The sequence below is a fragment of the Sturnus vulgaris genome, chromosome 23 (genome assembly GCF_052056855.1).
Source record: "Sturnus vulgaris isolate bStuVul1 chromosome 23, bStuVul1.hap1, whole genome shotgun sequence".
Lineage (NCBI taxonomy): Eukaryota > Metazoa > Chordata > Aves > Passeriformes > Sturnidae > Sturnus > Sturnus vulgaris.
In genome coordinates this window covers 5027729-5047950 of record NC_142265.1, presented here as the reverse complement: position 1 = coordinate 5047950, position 20222 = coordinate 5027729, and the positions used below count along the sequence as shown (strand labels likewise).

The 20222-nt window shown below is 51.1% G+C and overlaps 1 protein-coding gene across 2 annotated transcripts in view; it reads left to right on the top strand.

Annotated features, from left to right (window-relative positions):
* Positions 1-19183: 19183 nt before the first annotated feature.
* The window catches only part of LOC106857483 (opioid-binding protein/cell adhesion molecule homolog), a 291834-nt gene continuing 290795 nt past the window's right edge, over positions 19184-20222 (top strand). For both annotated transcript variants that reach the window (XM_014883595.2, XM_088178005.1), the window contains exon 1: positions 19184-19500. In XM_014883595.2, the coding sequence (XP_014739081.1) occupies positions 19440-19500 (61 nt within the window). In that variant the 5' untranslated portion in view covers positions 19184-19439. The remainder of the gene's footprint in view (positions 19501-20222) is intronic.

The following is a 20222-nucleotide window of genomic DNA, read 5'->3' as shown; positions in this document are numbered from 1 at the left end:
CTCTGCTGTTTCCCATCCCTTGGCTCCCTTCAGAGCAGTTAACACGGCCTTTTCTTTCCTACCTTCACTGTCCTCTTTGAAAATCTCAACATCTTTGGCCTCAGAGCAGCCTGCAGACTGTCTTCTCTTCTCATCCCTTTTCCAAGTCCTGGGTGCTTCCAAAAAGAAATAGGGTCATCCTGAGTATGAATGGGAATACATTTAGAGAAGTAAACACTACTTGCAGAGATGCTGCAGTGGCCATGGTTTTGAAGCTGGCCTGGATCAAGAGAAAAAACAGCCTCTGGCAGTGAGGGAGGGGGAGAGCAGGGAATTTGGGGCGAGAAAAGTGCTGAAAGGAACAGCCTGTGCTCTGCACTGTGCCCGGGGGGTGTGCTGTGTGCAGATGGACCGGGTCCCCCCGGGCTCCAGCTGGGGTGTGAGTGCAGGGACAGTGCTTGGAGGGGCTGTGTGAGCTCCCTGTGTCACCACCAGGATTTTGGGGGTGTGAGGGGAATGCAGCCCCCACCCCACCCTGCAGTTGGGCCGTGGGGGATGCAGCAGAAGTTTGTGTTTGTTGGCTTTGCAAATGTCCTGCCTTTCTGCTTGGCTTTTCCCTCTGGTGGGAAGGTGTGGGATCATAAAGGAGCCCCCTGAGCCTTCAGGCTGGTGTCACTGGGGTTTACTGCTCACTGGCTGGTGGTGTCTGGAAGCTTCTGCCATCAAAGCTGTGCTTTGCAACAGGGGCCAAGACTTCATGGGGGAAATGGCCTAAGAGGAGTTCATTTGTGGGGGGAAAAATAAAGAGAAATGGCTTTTAGCTGGATCTGAGAGTTCCACATTATTCAGGTCAGAGCTGCTCTTACCACTCTAAATGATCCTGGTGCTGCCAAGGTCTCCCAAAATCTGGATGGCTGGGAGCTCCCTGCCTGGGGTGATGCTTTGGAGAGGGTGTCACGTCCCACGGTGACTGTAAGGGGTGGGGGGAGAGGCAGCAGGATCCCAGCACCCCCATCCCTCCTCGTCTGCATCCAGAAGAGAGCTGCATCCAACTGCTGGGAGTGCTGTCCCCACTCCTGAGCCTCCTTTCCTGCCCTGCAGAGGCTCCGTGGGGAGGTAAGAGCTCTGTCTGCAGCCCTGTCCATCTTCCATCGCTCAGGGCCTCAGGAATATTTCAGAGGAAGGGTTTCCACTCTGCTGGCTTGAGGCTGGATAACGTGTGGGCGAGCTGCTGCTGACTGATGGCTGGGGTGTGCTCCACAAGGACCCAGGAAAGGTTTTCCATCACTGCTTCCCAGCCCTGTGGCCACAAACTGCTTTAGCCTAATTAAAGCAGTGCTGCTTAATAAACTTCAGAGCTTCAGCCGTGGCTTTACTGCCCAAGGAGCTCCAGTCCTCCTGGTGTGGGTGGAACCAGAGGGGGCTCAGAGAACCGCAGACTATCCTAAGCTGGAAGGGACCACCAGGATCATCCAGCCCAGCTCCTGGCCCTGCACAGACACCCCAACAATCCCACTCTCTCTGGGCTGTGCCCATTCCCTGGGGAGCCTGGGCAGTGCCCAGCACTCTCTGGGGGAAAATCTTTTCCCAATCATCCTAAAATCCACACTAACAGGATGGATCTTTTTTCCCCACCCATCACTTGCAGCTGGAGTTTTGGGTGCTGCTCTCACCTTCAGCAAACAAGTGAAGGACATTCCAGCTGGATTTAGATGCTTAAATTAGTACTGAGCAACTCCTCCATCCACTTCCACCCCCAATCCTTTTCCTTTTCCAGCCTTGCTCCCTGCTCCAGCAGCTCAGAGCTGGTGCCTGGGACCACAGCAAACACGTTACTCACGGAGCAGCCAGCCTGCTTAAGGACCTAAATTTATTTCATTTTCTAAACTGCAGCTGGGAAAAAATAAGAAGCCATTAGGCTGTCAGTTGTCAGAGCTTTACAGGAGCATCAACACATCATGTTTTTCTTTACTGAGACATTAAATGTGTCAAGACCCAGTGATGGACTGTGTGGATCAGACTCAGAGGGCAGAAGGGATGGTGAGTGAGGGCAGGATGGTTTTCTCTGCTCTCCCAGCACTGCTGGGCTCCAGAATGTTGGGAATGTTGTGCTTTCCCAAATGTCAGGGTCCTTGAGCTGCTTCACCTTAATGGAACCTGTCACAGGTGTCTGCAGGGATGTCAGCAGGCAATGCCAAGCTCGGGTGCTCGCCCATCACTGGATGGATCAGCACCACAGATCCCTGGTGCAGCCCTTGGTGGGGGAGGATTTGGATGCTGCTGGCAGCCAGGAGCGTTTCTCCCCATTTTCTCCCCATCAGGAGGTTAATGACTGCCTGACCACGGCAAAGTGCCAGGGCAGGGAACTGACAGGCAGAGCAATGTGGAAATCGTGACTTAAGCTAAGGAGAATTCAATGTGAATGGAGGTTTTGTTATTTCTCAAAGTACAGCTGGACCTGGGATTTTTCTTTTGTTTTTCCTGAGTTTGTCAGATGCCCAGAAACTTCCCAAAGCCTTCAACATCCCAAGGCTCTCCCAAACGCAGTGTTTGGTCTGCATGTACACGAGATGCGTGGCAAATATTTTATTTCAGATGCTGGCATATTTGCACTGGCACTGACTGCATTCCATGTGAGTGATGAAAGGCCCTGTATAAATACGGTGTTTCCATTGGTATTGATTGCATTATGATTGCAATTACACTTGCAATGGAACTGCCTGCATTGTGTGTGTTATTAGATTGGCACTTATCATTAGTGCCTGCCTGAGACCACTTTCTTTTTCCTCGAGCCGTGTCTGACACAGTAGGAACAGAGCTGTGGAGGCAGAGCCAAGCCTGGGCTTGGGCTGTTGGGTTTTCCTGCAGCACTGACCTGTCCGGGGCAGTGCCTGGGTGGTTCTGGACCTGAGCAGCTCTTCCCACTCGTGCAGGGGAGAGGCTGATGCTCTCCCGGTTGTCCCTGCTCAGCCCCTTCAGCTGGATGTCCCCTCCCACACGGGGTGGTCAAGCAGCTCAGCTCTCCTGGCAGCTCCTGCTGCACTCCCTCCTGGTGTTGAGATGCCTCAAATTCCAAGATGCCATTTAAAATTCCTTCTTGCTCTCTGTGCTGACCTCCTCATTACAGACCCAAATTTCCTCAGATACTCTGTGTAGTAAAATGCCTTTTCTTCTTTGATTCAACCTCTGCCTTGTTTTTGTTTTTGTTTTGTAAGATGAGGGTGCTGCAGGCTCAGAGGCGGTTTTGATATTTTCCAAGTCAATATCTCTTCCTGCTAGGAACAAGATGTAATCTGTGTGTGTGTGCCTTCACAGGCTCACACAGAGCAGCGTCAGGCTCCTGGAACAGGAAGAAAGGGATGTGCATTCCCCAAATGCAGCAGGGAGCTCTGACATTGCCTCTCCCTGGCCTCTGAAGCTGGTGAGAGGATTGCCCTTTGCTCCCCTGCCCTGGAAATGCCATCCTGGCTGGAGAGGGAGTTCTGTGCCTGCTCCTCGCCCGAGGCTGAGGCAGCTGCGAGGCAAATTGATGAGGAGCAGATGCTTTGAGCTCGGGAAGGGTTTTCCCTGCCTGGGCAGGTGTTAATGGGAAAGGTTACAGGTGTGATGGGGAGTGAGGACCAGAGTGGGAAGGGGCAGATGGTTTAGGCAGGAGGTGGGAATGATGGGGGAAGGAGAGAGAAGCAGGATGTCTGTGCAGGGCTTTCTTCATCCACTCGTCTAATTAGAGAGGAGACCTCAACCTGGCCACCCCTGAGCCTTTGAGGAGTGGTGGGAGTTTGCTCTGGGTTCTGCCTCTGGCCTCAGCTACTGCCCCAGGGAATCTGCCTAACACTTGAAGAGAGCCAAAATAATTTTTAAAAATCCATGAAGGGGCAAAAATGGGGAGGGGGAGGTGGGCATGAGGAAGGGACACAAAATGCACTCCCTCTCTGACAATCCACATGAGTTTGAAGTCAAAACATTCTGTGCATGTCTGTTTTTTCCTTCCCTCACCACCTGGTAGCTATTATCAGATGACAATTTATTTCAGGCATCCTCTTGGGAAGAGATTTCACAAGCATCAAGATTTTAAATCCAGAAAGGGCCATGCTTGGCATGGTGTGTGCCTAAGTCAGAGTGTTTGGCTCCCCCTCCTATCCTGGGCTGTGCCCCTCGCTGGAGTTTTGTGTGTGCTCCCCTGGAAAAACCTCAGGATTTGGCTCTGATGTCCAGGAGCCTCCACTGGCCCTTGAACCACTTCTTCAGAAAGAATTTCCAGCCACAGCTGGGGGAGGGAAGGACTCTGGCAGTTTGGCTGGGAGAAGGTGGCAGAGTTGTTCCTGTGCTCTGGGATATGCTAAAAAAGGAATTTTATTTTGTGGAACCTCGGGAGGTTTGTGATGCAGATGGAGATGGCTGCAGAGGAGCAGGCAGATCGAAGGAGCACCTGTATTCCTCTGGAAGGGGAGGATTCCCTCAGCAAACCTCAGCATGGTTGTGTCTCATTCAGGAGTTTATCACCAGGATAAACTGGTGCATCAGGCAGAGCCTTTTGTCTTTGCTTTTCCTTTGCCTTGGAGGCTTATTAGTCAAATTGATAACTATTAGAATATTATTTAACTGCTAATGACTTAGTAATAGCTTGCACTGGGATGTTGCAGCTCCAAAACCTGCTGTATTTTATCGGAGAGGATGGCTTCTCCCTTTGTATTATGGCTTCCTGAGCTTTCTGCCATTAGAGAAACCTTCCCCTGCTACAAAATCCCATCCCAGCTCTTCTTGCAGTCACCCTCTGGACACCCTGCTTTCCATATTCCCTAAAAGTGCCTTCCTGGTGCCGCAGCCAGGCGTGACACACGGGGCTGTGAGCACCTCAGTGCCTTGCCAACAGTGAAAATAGACTTGTCATGTTTCGTTTGGTTTGGTTTCCAGCAGATGTATTCACAAATAACTTCATTTGATGGCAATGATGGGGAAAGAAAAGAAAATCATCCCCATGATTTTCTGAATGTTATCCAATGATCTATAAAGCCAGGCAGAAATTTAAAAAATAAAAAGGGAAAGAGAAAGGAGGAATTGTGAAGAGTTTGACAAGTGTGTCAGTGTTTCTTGAACACATTGCAACACATAATTCAATTGGCTTGGGTTCCTAAAGCACTTCAGTGCTGGCTCCTGAGTGCTGAGCTGGGCTGTGCTGCCTGTGCTCCCAACACACGAGGGACACAGCGTGCAACAAAACACAGCAAAAATCAGGGAGCCTTTAACACCACTCCTGTGGCTGGAGTGAGGATGTTTGAGGAGGCAGGGGTGTGATCAGATCACTTTGGTTGTCCCTTCTGCTGCCAGAGCCACAAACCCTGGGGTTTATAAGGCTCAGCGTGGTGGGATCTGCAAAATCCAGGGAGTCTCTGTGTGGATTTGCTTCTGGCCTGCTCCCACTGCAAACCCAAATTTCCCAAGTGTGCTGAACCCAGCAGGTGTGATGCAGGAGGAGTGCCAGCGAGCATCCCATGGCTCTGGTGCCCAGGATGTGCTGGAGCTCCTCTCCCTGCACTGCAGCTGCATCAGAAACCTGCCCAGGTGCTGCTGGCCACAGGCAGCCTCCAGTGTGCAGATCCAGGGTTCTGGGAGCAGCTGGGCCAAGCCATCCCTGCCTGCACTGGAGTGGTGCTGCTGGTGGTTTGTACCCTGTAAAATCAGAGGTGCTTGGTCACTTCAGCCAAGCAGCTGCTGTTCAGCACCCCCATCACACTGGATTTTGCTTTGCTCTTATTTAAAAGGTGGATTTGTTTTGTTGGCAGGTGGGTGAGGGAGCAGTGCCCAAGCAGAGGAGCTGTGTCACTGCAATTCTGGATAAGGCAGCATGAAGCAAGGAGGGGGGAAATGCAAGCAAAAAAAAAAAAAATACAAGCAGAGTAAAAATTAATGCCACAGGAAGATTTAATGCAAATTCCCTTCCTGTCCTGACTGTGTTTGGTGACCAATTCTGTGGTTTGGTCACCAGGACTGGGGCTCTGAGATGGGACAAGGGACCTGGAGCTGGGTTGCTCAAGCACTCCAAGGAGCCTGATGCCCCATCTGAGGGCTCGTCTCCAGGTGCCTGGAGGCACAGAGTGAGGCTTTGTCTCTTGTTTAGAGAGCCTTGGCTTTTATAAGTTCAAAAATGAGATGGCAAATTGAATTTATTCATGAGCATGGAGGCTCTCTGGGGTTTCCTCTTTAATTCAGTAGACTTGCTTTAAGGGACTCTGTTTTAGCAGAGAAAAGATGGAGTTGGTGCTTTCATCTTTCAAGCTCCCTTTACTGGTGTTCCCCCCTTGCTCCCAACTCCTGCAGTGTGTCCCAGAGCAGACGTGTCCCTTTCTGGGGTTCCCATCCCTTTGTGTGTGGGATGCTGTGCCCGGTTTTTGGGACCAGGCTCTGCTCCCTGTGCAGGGATTTGGGAGCATCCATGGGAGGGGCTGCAGCAAAGCCCACCCAGGGCCCACCAAGGCTCTTTCTCCTTCCTCCCCATCCCCTTCGGAGCAGAAGCTGTCGGGGTGGGGCCATGCCTGCACACCTGGCTGGCAGCTGGCTCTGCTGTCACTGCCACCCCGGGATCAGGCTAATGGGTGCCATATGGAGGGAGCAGCGAGCCTGGCCCTGCCTCCCACCCCCCTCCCTGCTCCCAGAGAGCCCCGAGGGGTTTCCAAGCAGTGACAGGGACAGTCACAGGCACAGGGAGCTGTTAGTTGCTCTTTCATGGTTCAGCAGGCTCTGTTTCCACCTGGTGCTCTCCGGGGAGTCCCTGTGAGCTGCAGAAGGTGTGGTGTGCAGGGAGAATGGGGCTTTTTGGGGGATGTGAGGCATCTCTGTACAGGATGAGGGTGTGCATTGGGTTTGGGGGTTAAATATCCCCTCCCCAGGTTTTGGGAGATGCCCGTTTCCCTCCCTTTTTCATTGGCATTGCTGCTAAAAAAGTGAAGGTGAGTTCAGGGATGGAGGAGAGACAGAGGCTCCTTCAGCTTGCCAACACAGCTTTTGTCTCCTGTTTAACCCAAAAAAACCACTGTGGGCTGATACCTCACGAGTCTGCACAGCAGCTCTGTATAAACCATGGAAATGAGGAGAATTTCGCTGTGGTTGAAGTTTGTTGTGAGCTGAATGTCAGCCTGGGTTTGTTGTCCCTCTGGGAGCGTGGGGAGCCAGCAGGAAGGTGCAGCACTAAAATTCATTGCCTGCTGAGCTGGCTGCTGGCATGTGCACACACCTCGTGCTCCCAGCAAGTCTCTGGGGCTGTAAAACCCTGTGGAAGGAGGTGATAAACCCCATAAGACTCTGGCAGAGCTGCACCTCCACAGCTGCTCCGGGGTAATGGGACCTCCTGATGCACAGCGAGGTCTTTACTGGGAAGGTGCCATTGAAGGACAAAGTCTGATGATGTTTGGATCTTAATGTTTTACAGCTCCCCTGCCTTCGAACAATGCCTAAAAATACTAGTGTATGCAAATTATAAACTAATTTAGATGATGGAGCATGGGAATATTGCTCATACTCCCCAAGCATGGCATTTCCAATCATATCTTCGTTTCATTTTTAAGCAAAGAAATCATAATCTTGACATGTTTATCATTCAGTGCCTGCACCAATTATCTCTTTGGGTTCATTCTATAGTTCATAGAACTGATAGATTATGATCATGTTGTTAGGAGAATTGTGCAGTCATTATTCCTCCAGCTGGAGGAGAAGTTGAAAAACAATTATAAAGAATGATTCTCCTTTGGATTGCTTTTGAAGTTCATGGAATAGGAAAGTTCCCATTACCAGGGGCCAGGAGCTGCAAGGCTCCTGCCACCAGTGGGTTTGAACTCTTGTGATCCAAACCCTGTGTCTTGCAACGCTCATTTCCTTCAGCAAGCTCCAGTTGTAGTTATTATGTTTTTATGGGTTGGTATCAGAGAGATGAATGCCATTGGCTGCACAAGGGCTGCGACTCAGAATGATAATTTCCAGTTTAATTACAGTGCAGGGCGCTGGGGATGCACCAGTGGATACCTTTTGGGTTAGAAATTGAGACTCGAGGCTTTGCATCCAAATAACCCAGTGTGGAATTTTGGCTTGAAATCGGGTGAAGTGTGGTTCCCTCAAATGAAGTATTGTTTTCTTTCAAGGTCCTTAATGAGACTCATGGGATTGTGACCCTCCCAAAGAAAATATTTGCAGGAGATGCTGCTAAAGGAGTCCTCTGGGAATCTGGGAGTTGAAGGCAGCACGCTCCTGGGGGAGAGCTTTTCTTTGATCCCCAGAAGGAGCTCTCTAATCTCTTCCATAAACACACTTGAGCAGCTCTAGGGTGATTTGGCAGCTGGATGGATCATCCCCAGAGGACCAGGCTGCCTCCCCATTCCTCCCTTGCCACAGTTCTCCACTCACACTATTGAATTTTCAAGTTACTTGACCAGAAGGCAGCAGAACCAGAAAAACAAATGTCTCGTCAAGACATCATTCCCACGCAAGGATTTTGCCTCCTCGTCTCTCCAGGGCTTTTCTTTCCCTCCTCTGGTCCCAGCTGGTGTCAGGACACGAGCAAAGGGCCATCCCCAGTGCCTTGGCTGTGTCTGTGCTTATCCAATTTGGGGCTGGATGAAACTCCCTCTCTCCCAGGCCTTTTTGTTTTGCCTTCTCCAAGTGCTCAATATCGACTGCTCGAGCAGAGCTATTTATTTAAGAATGCACCTTGTCAATATTTATGTAGCCTGCAGCTGGCTGAGTGCTCCAGAGCAGTGTGGGGAGGGATGGAGGGGCAGGGGCGCTCTGTGCTGGGGAAGGGGGGAGCAGCTTTTGAGGGGCTCTGGTGATTTCCCTGTGCCTTGGGGGAGCAGTTTCCTCCCTGTGCCGGTCACACTTCCCTCTTCCTTCTCTGAAATTCTTCCTTTCCCTCTTCATCCCCGCTTGGAGGGCTCAGATTTTCCTTTGGGGAAGGGACAGGACAATCACATGCTTGCCATGACACCCTCAGTTCCTTTTGGGAGCAGAACTTGCTTCTGCTGTTGATTATCTGTTTAAATTATGTGGCCTGTAACAGAGAACCTTCAATTAGGTTATTCAGGTGTTGCACACCCAGGGAAAAAGGGCGAATGTCCTAAATCCAGGCTCATGTTTTAATATGAAACCTGTTTTTATATGCTGCCAAGAGTCCTTAAACTTCAGAGGAAAGATGGAGAAAATGGCATTATTATTTATTATTTTCCAACACCTCCTACCCCGAGCTCCTGGAGTTAACAGGCTCCCTGTAGCTTTCCACTGGCTGGGATTTGGTAGATGGATAAACACATTTTAATTCTTTAGAAAGGGGAAAGGTTGTTTACAAGTTTTAAACAGAATGGAAATGTTGTTTTCTGTCAGGACTATTTCATGAACAATAACAAAATAACATTTAAAAAGCCTTTGAAGTGTCCCTTTCAAAAGCAAAACTGAAGTGCTGGGGGGAATATTAAATGCCACAAACACAAGGTATTAACGCTTATTAATGAGCTAAGAGAAGAATAAAATGCAACTGAAAGTAGAAATTCATGCCTGACACCAAAACCTTTGTGAGGGCTCCGCCACATCTCCACAGGAGAGGGTCATATCTTTATTTAAAAACAAATAAAGCCACAAAATACACCTCTGGGGGAAAATCAGCCATGGGGCTTCCAGATTCACACTGATGTTGTATTAATGGTGGTTAGGGGAAGACCCTCCTGGGTAGGAAACACTCAAGGAGTTGTCTCTGAGGTTCTTGCATATTCCTTAAGCAATGTGACATGGATGTGCTTAAGTGCTGCTAATTCTGCTTGACAGTGCTTTTCTCAAAGTGTGTTTGACTTTTTTAATATTAGACAGTGGCAAGGGTATTATTTTTGGTCAGTTCTCCTTTTCCTTTTAATTATTGTAGCAAGGATACAAACAACTTTTAAAAACAGGTCCTCTGATAAGTCAGAGCAAGATTTGGTGTCCTGAGAAGCAGCTCCAAGGAGAACACAGGACATATTTCCAATTACTTCATGGCCAAACCCATTACAAAATAAAAATATTTCCAAGTGCCAGAGGAGGGAGCCAGCAAAACACAGGAAATCAGAACATTTCTTCCTTTTTAATGTCTCTTTTCCTAATGAAATCAGAAGAAATTGAGTGGAGCAGCACTAAACTTTGCTGTCATTTGAGAAAGAGTTGATAAAGTGGTGTCAGTGCGTGATGGATGAGTTGGGAACACTCACTTTAAAAATCAAAAGGACAGGGCTTTCTCCTTTCTGCTCTGCCCACCTGCTCCAGTCTATTTTTTGCAATAATTTCAGGGATTATTTTTGGCCTTTTCCTGCTCTTGCAGCACGGAACTATCCATGGGGATATCTTGGGAATTTATGCTTGTCCAGGCTTGTCACTGCTCTCCCCACAAAGCAGAGATGGTTTTTGCTGATGGGCTCTGGGATGGGCCACGATAATTCATGGCCTCACAGAATGTTTTGAGTTGGAAAGGACCTTAAATCTCATCTCATTCCAACCCCTGCCACGGGCAGGGACACCTTCCACTAACCCAGCTTGCTCTAAACCCCATCCAACCTTCCTTGGACACTTGCAGAGGTCAGCATACCCATTGTCCCTGGAAGAACAAATAATGGCAGGGGCAGCCCCAGCATGGAGCTGCCACATCCCTTCCTGGGAGGACATTGGGTTTGAACAGGAGACGTGCTGGGGTGCAGCTCATTGCTTCCATGGGGAACGTGGGGCCCATGGTGCTGCCTGGAAAAGCTGGGGGAGGCAGGGAAAAGGACATCTGTGAGATGCCGGAGGCGTCCCCACCCCGCAGCGTTGTGTCGGAGGCAGGGAGGAAACAGGAGGGATGGAGAGAGCTGAGCTCTGCCCTGGGCAATGCAGGCGAGCTGGGTGACCCCCAACATCCCCATGCAGCCCTAAAACTCCTCTCCAGCACCTGGGAGCTGCCAGTGCCGCTCAGTTTTGGGCCTTGTTTTTTGGTTTGTGTGCGCTCCGTCACTCCACAAATTCCCATTCCCCGTCGCCTTGCAAAATGCCTGCGCCGCATATGAAATGGAGGAGATAAAATTACAGAGAATTGGCCGGGCTCTGTGCAATATATAACATACCAGATGGTCCTACAGGATGCCTCTGAAATATCTGTGCAATAGCATTTTAAGAAACTGATATAACTGATCAGGCAGCATATGGAAAAGACTTTCTGTGCTGTGTGAGGGTGCGGTGCCCCCTCTCCCGGCACCTGCTCTGCCTCCCCAAATTAGGGGTGCCATGGAATAATGAGCATCTCCCATCTTTAATGGGAGATGTTCCCATCACACATCTGGGACAGGGCCCTGCAGCTGGGAGAGCAACATTCCAGCATGACTTTTTTTTTTAAAGAAGAAAGAGATAAAGTTGTTGTCATTAAAGGGCAGAGTGAGAACACAGTGGTTTGGTGGCTTCTTCAGAACAACAACCTCCAGGATGGTCTTTTCCTGAGAGCATCCCAAGGATGGGGCTGTTTGCACAGAGTTTGTGACCTCCCAGCCTCCCTCTTGCTGCTCTGCTGTAAATTGGGTTTTGGTCATATATTTCCCACCTCCCTGTGCCTTAAGCAGAGAGCAGTGGGTTTTGGGAGCAGACAGACCCCCAGAATGCTCCTGCTGGAAGGGGAGGAGCACCTCCCTCATCCCTGGGCAGCAGCACAAGCCCTGGGTCTCCAGCTGGAGTTTTGCCCCTGCTCTCCATCCTTTGAGCCCCCCCAGTCCATCCAATTTTGGATGCACCTCTTTTGCTCATCTTGCCCGTGGTGTCCCTGTGCACATCCAAAGCCTCTCCTGCCTGTTTGCTATTCCCTGCTGCCCGTCTGCCTGGCCTCACACGTGGGCTGACCCCTCTGTCAAACAGAGAGGACAATATTTCCTCTCCACAAGGCTTGCCTCATATTCTTTGAGGTACTTCGGGGTCACAGGATGAAAGGCTCCTTGCTGCTTCTGCAATGAGTCCAAGTCGAGCTAAGAATAGATCTATACACAAGCCAGCAGGGAAGGCTTCCCTGGGGAACCTCTCGGGACTCTTGGAGAATGTCATTGCTGGAGTCACTGTCACAGGAGATGTGGACCCTGCTGAGCCTTTGCTCTGGGGGGTTCCTGCCTTTCCTGTGTGGGGGGTGGATCTGAGCAAATCCTCTCCCACACTGCAGATTGCTTTTGGTGCCAAGGAGAAGCACTGGCGTTGGACACCCCAAAGCTGGGGCAGGAGAGGGAATATTGCATCCCGCGGCTGCAGGAGCTGTGCTGGGCAATGTTGCAGGATGCAGCTGGTGGGCTCTTGTTGGGATCTGGAGTGATGGAACCCATTTTCCTCCCAAACCCATCTCCCTGGGTGCCCTGGGAGAGGGGTGAGGGCTGGGATGAGCTGCAGGGCTGGGTTTTTTGCTGGCACGTGAGATGCTCTGGCAGGAGCACGCTTGGTTGCTACCCACGCTCGTGCAGAGAGGTATTTCGAGCTGTCAGTCTGGCGTGCTGTCTGTCTGTCCACCCACCCAGGCATCTATAAAAATCCAGGCTGGATTAAGTTTCTGTCAGAGCCCTGCTGCTGAGTCCAGGGCTCCTGATGCTGATCGTTGTCCTGGAACCTCACGTCCAGGTGGAGAGGGTCAGGATTGGAGTGTGAAAGTGCAGTTTGATCAGTTTGATCCCTGTTTCTGGAGTAATCTACATAAAAGCTGAGAGTGGGAATCTTGCAGAAAGCAGACTTCTCTCCTTTGTCTTTCCTGACTCTGTCCTCTGTTGTCTTGACGGCTTCTGCTTGGCTGCCGTGTTGCTCTTTAATCTGGAGCCCTCTGTTCTTACCTGAGCTACAGAGGCTTGACGAGGAAAGCCACTGAACTCAGAGAAAAATGAAAAGGAGCAAAGCTTAAAAAAATGTTTTCTTTCTCTCTCATTCTGAAAAAAAAAAAAAAAAAAAAGATGAGAAAACCCAACCCCCAGAATTGCACAGCCAGTAAGCGATGCCTGAATTCATCCTTGAACTGTCTCCTGCTTATGGATCAGGGATGCATCATTTCTGCCCTGTTTTCTTTCTTCCCCCCCCACTCTTTTCCTGACATTCGGTAATTTTGATCAAAGCCAGGCAAACAAAAACTCTGCTTTCAACCCATTGACTGGGAGAAGGGAATCCTGCCCCGGTCCTGGCGAGAGCATCTTTGAGAAGGGTGGGATGGGGAGCCTGGAGCAGCGGGGCGTGAGGGGGTGGGGGATGGCACAGAAGGAGCTTGATGCCTGTGTGGAAATAATGTTTTGTACGTGATAACAGTGGATAATTATTGTGATCAAAGACCTGTGTGAGGGTATCTTGTGTTTCATCGCTCCTGGTGCTGGCAGCTGAGGAAGAGAGAAAATTCCCTCGCTGTCTTTTCCCACCACCCTCCTTTCCATAGGGATTCCTCCCAGGAGATGGGATGCTCCAGAGGGTGGGAGTGTTTTGGGGCGTGGCTGGGAGCACCTGGGGGTGCACAGGTACCAGGCTCTTCTCAGGAGTGCCCAGAGAGGACAATGAGCACAATCAAAGTGCAAAAATTCCTCTTTAAAGGTAAGAAAAGCTGTTTCAGGGAAGTGGTGCTCCAGCACTGCAATGAGTTGTCCAGGGACATCGTGGGGTCCCGACCTCGTGGTGCTGTCACGTTTTCCAGTGTTCAGAGCACATCTTTGGAGGTGCCTCATCCAGCATGCCGTGGGTAATGATTCTTGACGGGAATTAGGACCCTGTCCATCTGGCCCCGTTCTGCCATCTAACAAGAGGAAATAAGTGCACTTAACAACACACCAGCTCTTGTTCAGGCCCCTTCTTCCCAAGCCAGAATCAATAGTAGGTCTCTACAGCTTTTAGAGACTTAGATCCCATCTTTTCATCTCTCTCTCACTCATTTTTCCCAAGCAGCATGCACATGAGTTCTCTTTTTTTTTTTTTTTTTTTTTTTTCCACGCTGCAGAAATTTTCCCATTCCACTTTCATCCGCACCCGCGTGGCACCGGCCCCAGCCGGGGCTGCAGCTTGCACACCTGATAAGAAACCACACCATACCTGGGTTCCCTGATCCCCATCTCCCCCTCTCTCCTGGTTAGGAGCTCTCCCACAGTCTCATTTATCTTCAAAGTGCTTTACAAACACTAATTAATCCCCCCAGCAACCCGCTGGGGGAGGTGATGCAACGCTGCTTGCCCTCAGCCACTGATGCCAGCCCAGCACCCTCATTTCCCCCCCTCGGTTTCTCTCCTGCTTGCTGAGTGCTTGCCCTGGTTTGGAGGAGTGGGACACTCTCCCCATGGAAGGGCAGTTGGACAGTTGGTGTTTGTGTCACAATGGTTGGGGACCTGCATGGAAAGCCTGAGTGATGGCACTGCAAGCCAGAACCTTCAAGAGGTGAGCAGAGCTGCTTGCTCCATCTCCTCCTGAGCCCCAGCCTGCTTCTCCTTTGCCTTTTCTTGCACATTTAGTTGCCTTATGTCCAGCTTAATTGTTTTGTTTGCCTTCCCCCCGGGGCTGGGTGGATGCTGCTGGCCCAGCCTGGGGTAACTCGAAGTGTTTGTCCTTGGATGAAGAAGTGCTTGGGGAGGATGATCAGGTGGGTCCTTGTGCTCTCCCTGCAGGTCGTTGGTGCTCGATTCATAGAATCGCGGGATGGTTTGTGTTGGTATCTCATTCCAACCCCCTGCTATGGGCAGGGACACTTCTCACTAGACCAGGTTGCTCCAAGCCCCATCCAGGTTGTTTTTTCCTGCAGGATCTCTGAGTTCAGAGAGTCTTTTTTTTTAAAGAAAAAAAAAAAAAGAAAAAAAAAGAAAAAAAAGAAAAAAAAAAAAAAGCTAGGGTTTTTTTTTTTTCTCTCCTTGCACGAAATGCAAATCAATAGCTGTTGTATTCACATTCTAACAAGATGTCAAGGAGAAAAGGGTAGCCTTTCATTCAGCAGAGCACACACACACCCCCCGAGGGAGGGGACAGGAAGGAGGGAGTGCTGCCGGAGGAGGTTGGGGGGGCTGCCTGGGGCTGGCTCTGCGCAGAGGGCACGGGGGTGAAACCACAGGCACGGCGGGGTTGGGAGATTTCTGTTTCCTTGGAGGCCTTTGCTCCCCTTTGTGCCCATGCCAACCCTTCTGCACCCCATCCTGCCCATCCAGACTCTCCTGCTCCCCTTCCTGCCCATCCCAGCGCTCCCACTTTGCTGCCCGACACCTCCCAGTGTGAGCAGACACCCGTCAAGGCACCACTTGGGCTCCTTACAAAGTCTCAGCCTTGCAGAGAGGTGCCATCCAGTTCCCTGGGACTGGTCCAGGTGCGATGGTCCAGGGGGAAGGTGTGCACAGCTGGTGGGATGCTGGGGTTGGGAAGGAGAGTGGAGGTGGCCAGGGCAAGGGTGATCCTCAGGGCCTGGAGGAGCAGGGGGACAGAGCTCTGTGGATGTGTGATCTGTGGCATGAGGTGATGCAGGACTCTGCAGGGATCACCTCTGGCAGATGGGATCAGCCCAGTGGAGGCTGCTCTGGTGATGGAGCATCCCCGATGGGAGCAGGGATGCTCCTCACCCTCCTCTCCTGTGCTGCTCTGCCCCCTCTCCCCCGCTGTGCAAGCAGAGGGTGAGGAAACCTCTGCTTCACTGAAAAAGTGTTATTTCCCCCAGAGACTACTCTGGTCCCAGATGTGAATATGCATTGAGACAGCTGGAGAAAAAAAACCTCTGGAAATACACACAAAAATCATGTCTAAATGTGCCCAGCGGACCAGAATGTCTCCTCTCCGATTGGGGCTGCCTGTCAAATTTAAATATGCATTTTAGATTCTCTGCTTGATATCGGAAAGCAAACAACCCCAAATATCCCAGAAAAGCTCCACCAGCTAAATACATATTTATACACCTTTTTATTATGTGTCTTGGAAATCAAACAAATGAAACAGGCCAGTGCCTGCTCGGTCCTGCAGAGCTGGTGAGCAGTGAGGGATTTGTTTGGCTGATCAAAACACATTTGTTCCCATTTTGCAGATGGGAAGGTAAAGGCAGTGAGGTACCAAAGGTGTGCTCCAGGGTCACCCTCAGAGCTGTGTTTGGCAATTCAGGTGCCAGCCTAATTGGCCAAAATATATGCAAAGAGAGCAGCTCAGTGTGTGCTGGATTTGGGTAATAATCAGTGCCAGGTGGAAAACAAAAAACAAACAAAAAAAACCCCAAAACCCAAAAAACCAAAAAAAAAAAAAAAAAAAAAAAAAAAAAAAAGGGAAAAGAGTGATGGGGAAAAAAAAAAAAAAGTAGGAATGTGTTGTTTTGAAACTTACCCAAATATAGCTTTTCAACTCAGGGTTTGAAAGCAGAGCAACATGTTTGTTCTGAGTCCATCAAACATTTCTGTTAATTAGAAATGATTTCTTTGTTCATTTCCTTCAGTTCTTCCAGGATAACTTTATTTCTTTTTGCCTTGGGCAGATTCAGAGCTTGCTGTGTGGATCTGGAGAATGAGCTGCAGCCACAGGGTTCAGCTGAGCCCCAAAGCAGCTCAGTTTCCCCTGGGGACAGATGTCCCTGTCCTGGAATGGCCAGGAAGGATGCAGCCACATGCCTGGCAGCCCTGGGAAATCCCAAATGTCTCTTTGCAGCTGTTTTCCCAAAATACTCATGAAGCAAAGGATAATTTTGCTTAGTGTCATCTGTTGGGGTGTCATTTAGAGGGAAATTCAGGACAGAAATATCCCTGTCCTCATCGCAGGCTGAGGGACACACTCTGCTCACTGGTTTTTTGCTCCATGTGATGATTTAGCTCTTTCAGAGGTTAAACAACATAACTTTAATATAACATAACTTTAATTAAGGGAATTCAGTCTTTAGTTATGTTTTCTTTGGTGCTTTCCTGAGGATGCAGGAGAAGGGATGCCTTCAGCAGATAATGTGGGAATATGGTTGAATTAAAAGCTTTTAAAAACTTGTGGTTTATTCATGCAGAGTAGAAAATGAAGAAGGATTAATGGCTAAAAGCCAGAGGAAGTTTGTCCTGGCAGCATGTGCTTGGCTCCCATCCCTCTCTGGGTGAGAATATCCCTTCCAGAGCACAAGGGATATGGCTTTGTGCACCAAACCCACTATTCCTGCTCCTCCCAGTGCTGCTATGTATGGAAATAATGCCAGATAAGAGGGATGTGCACGGATGGGAATGTGATGGTATCGAGTTCTAACAGGTGGGTGAGAGAAATGGGGAAAAAAGCACAGAGGGGAGGGAATAATCAGGGGTTTGTGGCTGGATTTGGATGCCAGGAGAGCTCTGGCCCCAGCTCTGTGGCAGGCTTTAGGAATTGGTGTTTGTGGATCCATCATTCTTCCAAGATTCCTGCAGCCAGTGCAGAGGGTCTCTTAGGCAGATGGTCCTTGAGATGATGGTTTAATGCAAAAAGGAGTCTCAAGGGAAAATAATCCATGAAAATGGGGATCCAGGGATGGTGAGAACATGCCCAGGAAGGTGAGAACAGAGACTAAGGCGAGGAGCAGGTGAAACCCTGGGATGTGAGATGTGGAGGAGTGTGTGGCCACTGGTGACAGGAAGCTGTGGTGAGATAGCTGGAAATCCAAAATTTTGGGCCCGAAGTTCTCTTGGTCTGGCCTGGAACTCAAAAAGAGACATTTAACCCTGAGTTAGAGGGAAAAGAGATTGTTTTGAGAAAAACTGAAGGTTTAAGTTTGTCCTGAAGCTTTAAAAGAAAAAACCTGCTGCCAGTCTGTTTTTAACAAAGCTGCAATTAATGAGAAATAAGAAACATCTTTTTGTTTAGAAAATGTCAGAAATAAGTACTATTTGTTTTGGAAACTAACCTTTGCTATATATATATTTTTATTTTTTTTGGCAATGCAGCAAACTCAAGCCCTGACTGGTGAATGCCTTGGTCTGGAGATGGCTGTGGGAGGGGGACATGGCAGGGGCAGCTGTCCAAGCCCTGCACTGGGGACACTCAGGGCTCAGCAGAGGTGTGAGAATGTTCCAGAGAAGGGGGCCTGGGGGTAAGGATGGAAATTGTGGCATCCTGGAAGGAAAGGAGAGCCTGATGAAGACTCCTTCGTATGGGATGGTATCGGGTAGGGGGTGTGCAGGAGCAGGTACCCTGACCTCAGTGTCTTTTGGGGGCTCTGTGAGCTGCTGAAGGGAAAAAAAACACAACATGTCTCCAGTTGGGATGCACAGGGAAGATTGCTGCTTGGTTTCAGAGATGTTGTGTGAAAAACACCCACTCATGCAAAAAAGCTTGGATTGCTCCCTGGTTTGCCTCAGTAGTAGGAAGAGCTGCTGCTGCTTTCTTGGCGAGGGGAGCAGAGGGCACAGTGAACCAAGGGGCTGAAGCCCGGGGCTGCCCCACCAGCCAGCTCCAGTCTGGGGAAGAAAAAAATTCCCCTTTGCAGGCGTCGGGTGCACGAAGAACCGGTGCGACTGTGCCCGAGTCCGTGCAGGGCTGCTCCCTCCATCCCGGGACTCCTCCCTGCATCCCAGAGCCGTTTCCTGCATCCCAGAGCTGCTCCCTCCATCCCAGAGCTGCTCCTTGTATCCCAGAGCTGCTCCTTGTATCCCAGAGCTGCTCTCTTCATCCCAGAGCTGCTCTCTCCATCCCTGGACTGCTCCCTCCATCCCAGAGCTGCTCCTTGTGTCCCAGAGCTGCTCCGTCCATCCTGGGGCTGCTTCCTGCATCCCAGAGCTGCTCCCTGCATCCCGGGACTGCTCCCCTCTCCGTCCCAGAGCTGTTCCCTGCATCCCAGAGCTGTTCCCTGCATCCCAGAGCTGCTCCCTCCATCCTAGAACCGCTACCTCCATCCCAGAGCTGCTCCTTGTATCCCAGAGCTGCTCCCTCCATACCAGAGCTGTTCCCTCCATCCCAGAGCTGCTCTCTCCATCCCAGAGCTGCTCCCTGCATCCCAGAGCTGCTCCCTGCATCCCAGAGCTGCTCCTTGCACCCCAGAGCTGCTCCTTGCATTCCGGGACTGCTCCTCTCTCCGTCCCAGAGCTGCTTCCTGCATTCCAGAGCTGCTCCCTCCATCCCAGAGCTGCTCCCTCCATCCCGAGCACCAGCTGGTGCCGGGAGGGATGCTCGAGGGGTCGATGCCTGCATTTAACTCCCTGGTTGCGGAGTGAAACCCGCAGGAGAGCGGGTGTGCGTGTGTCAGTCAGCATCCTGAACCAATGGGTGCCCGGTAGGAGGTCTGCGCTCCCGGTGCACGCACGGAGCCTGGGGCTCCTTCTGCCAGTTGTGTGCGAGTGTGTGTGCGTGTGCAAGGGGAGATCAGACACCCTGACCGCCTGCTCCCGTCTCTCCCCCTCTCTCCAGCTCGCTAACTCCGTCTCCCTCCCTCTGCAAACATTGGATTTAAACCTGCTCAGAATTCAGCGCAGACGAAAAGCAGCGGCGGCAGCAGCAAGCAGCAAGCAAAGCAGCCGCTCGCCTACCGCAGCTCCAAGATGTACCATCCTGCCTGCTGGATCGTCTTCACGGCCACCACTGCCCTGCTCTTCATCCCAGGTAGCCCAGAAAGCTTTTTCTCCAGCGGATGGGAGGGCAGGGGCTGGCAGGGTGGGAGATCCGAGCGCAGGGGACTCGGGCTCAGCGCACATTGCGCACGAACGCGCACATGCAGGCAGGCAGCGAGTTGCTGTGCAGCGGGGGATAGCCCAGTGCTCCCAGTGAGGGGCTCCCGAGCCGTGCTGGACCTCCAGGTGGGCACCGAGCCGCCCGTACCTGAGCGGTGCCGACACCTGCAGTGGGAGCCGGCCGGGATCGCTCAGCAGCCCCCGAGGATCCCCGGGCAGGATCTGTCCTCGAAATGATGGACTCATGCAGTTTTTCCCCTTCAGAGTTGGGCACCGGCTGTGTCCTCCCTCTTCTAAGAGCTGTCATGCTATTCCCTGTGCTCCTTTCATCCGTGCTTCCCTGGTTCCTGCCAGGCAAACTCGGTGCCTTCCCCTCTCTCCCAAAGTGAAAATGAACCCCCCTCCTCAATCCAGGCGCTCGGGGAGGCCGTGCCGGTGCCGCAACCTCCGTGAACTGAGCGGGGGCTCCCGAAATGTGGGCTGGCCTCGTCCCCACGGCTTGCCAGGGGGAGATGCTGGGTTTGGACCCAGCGCTGGCTCCGCGCTGGTGCTGGCGGGGCAGCGAGCGCTGCATCCAGCGAGGGTGATGGGGATGGACGGCAGGGCTGAGCGCCGTGGGGAGGAAGTCACAGGCGTATTTTTGATGATGATGTG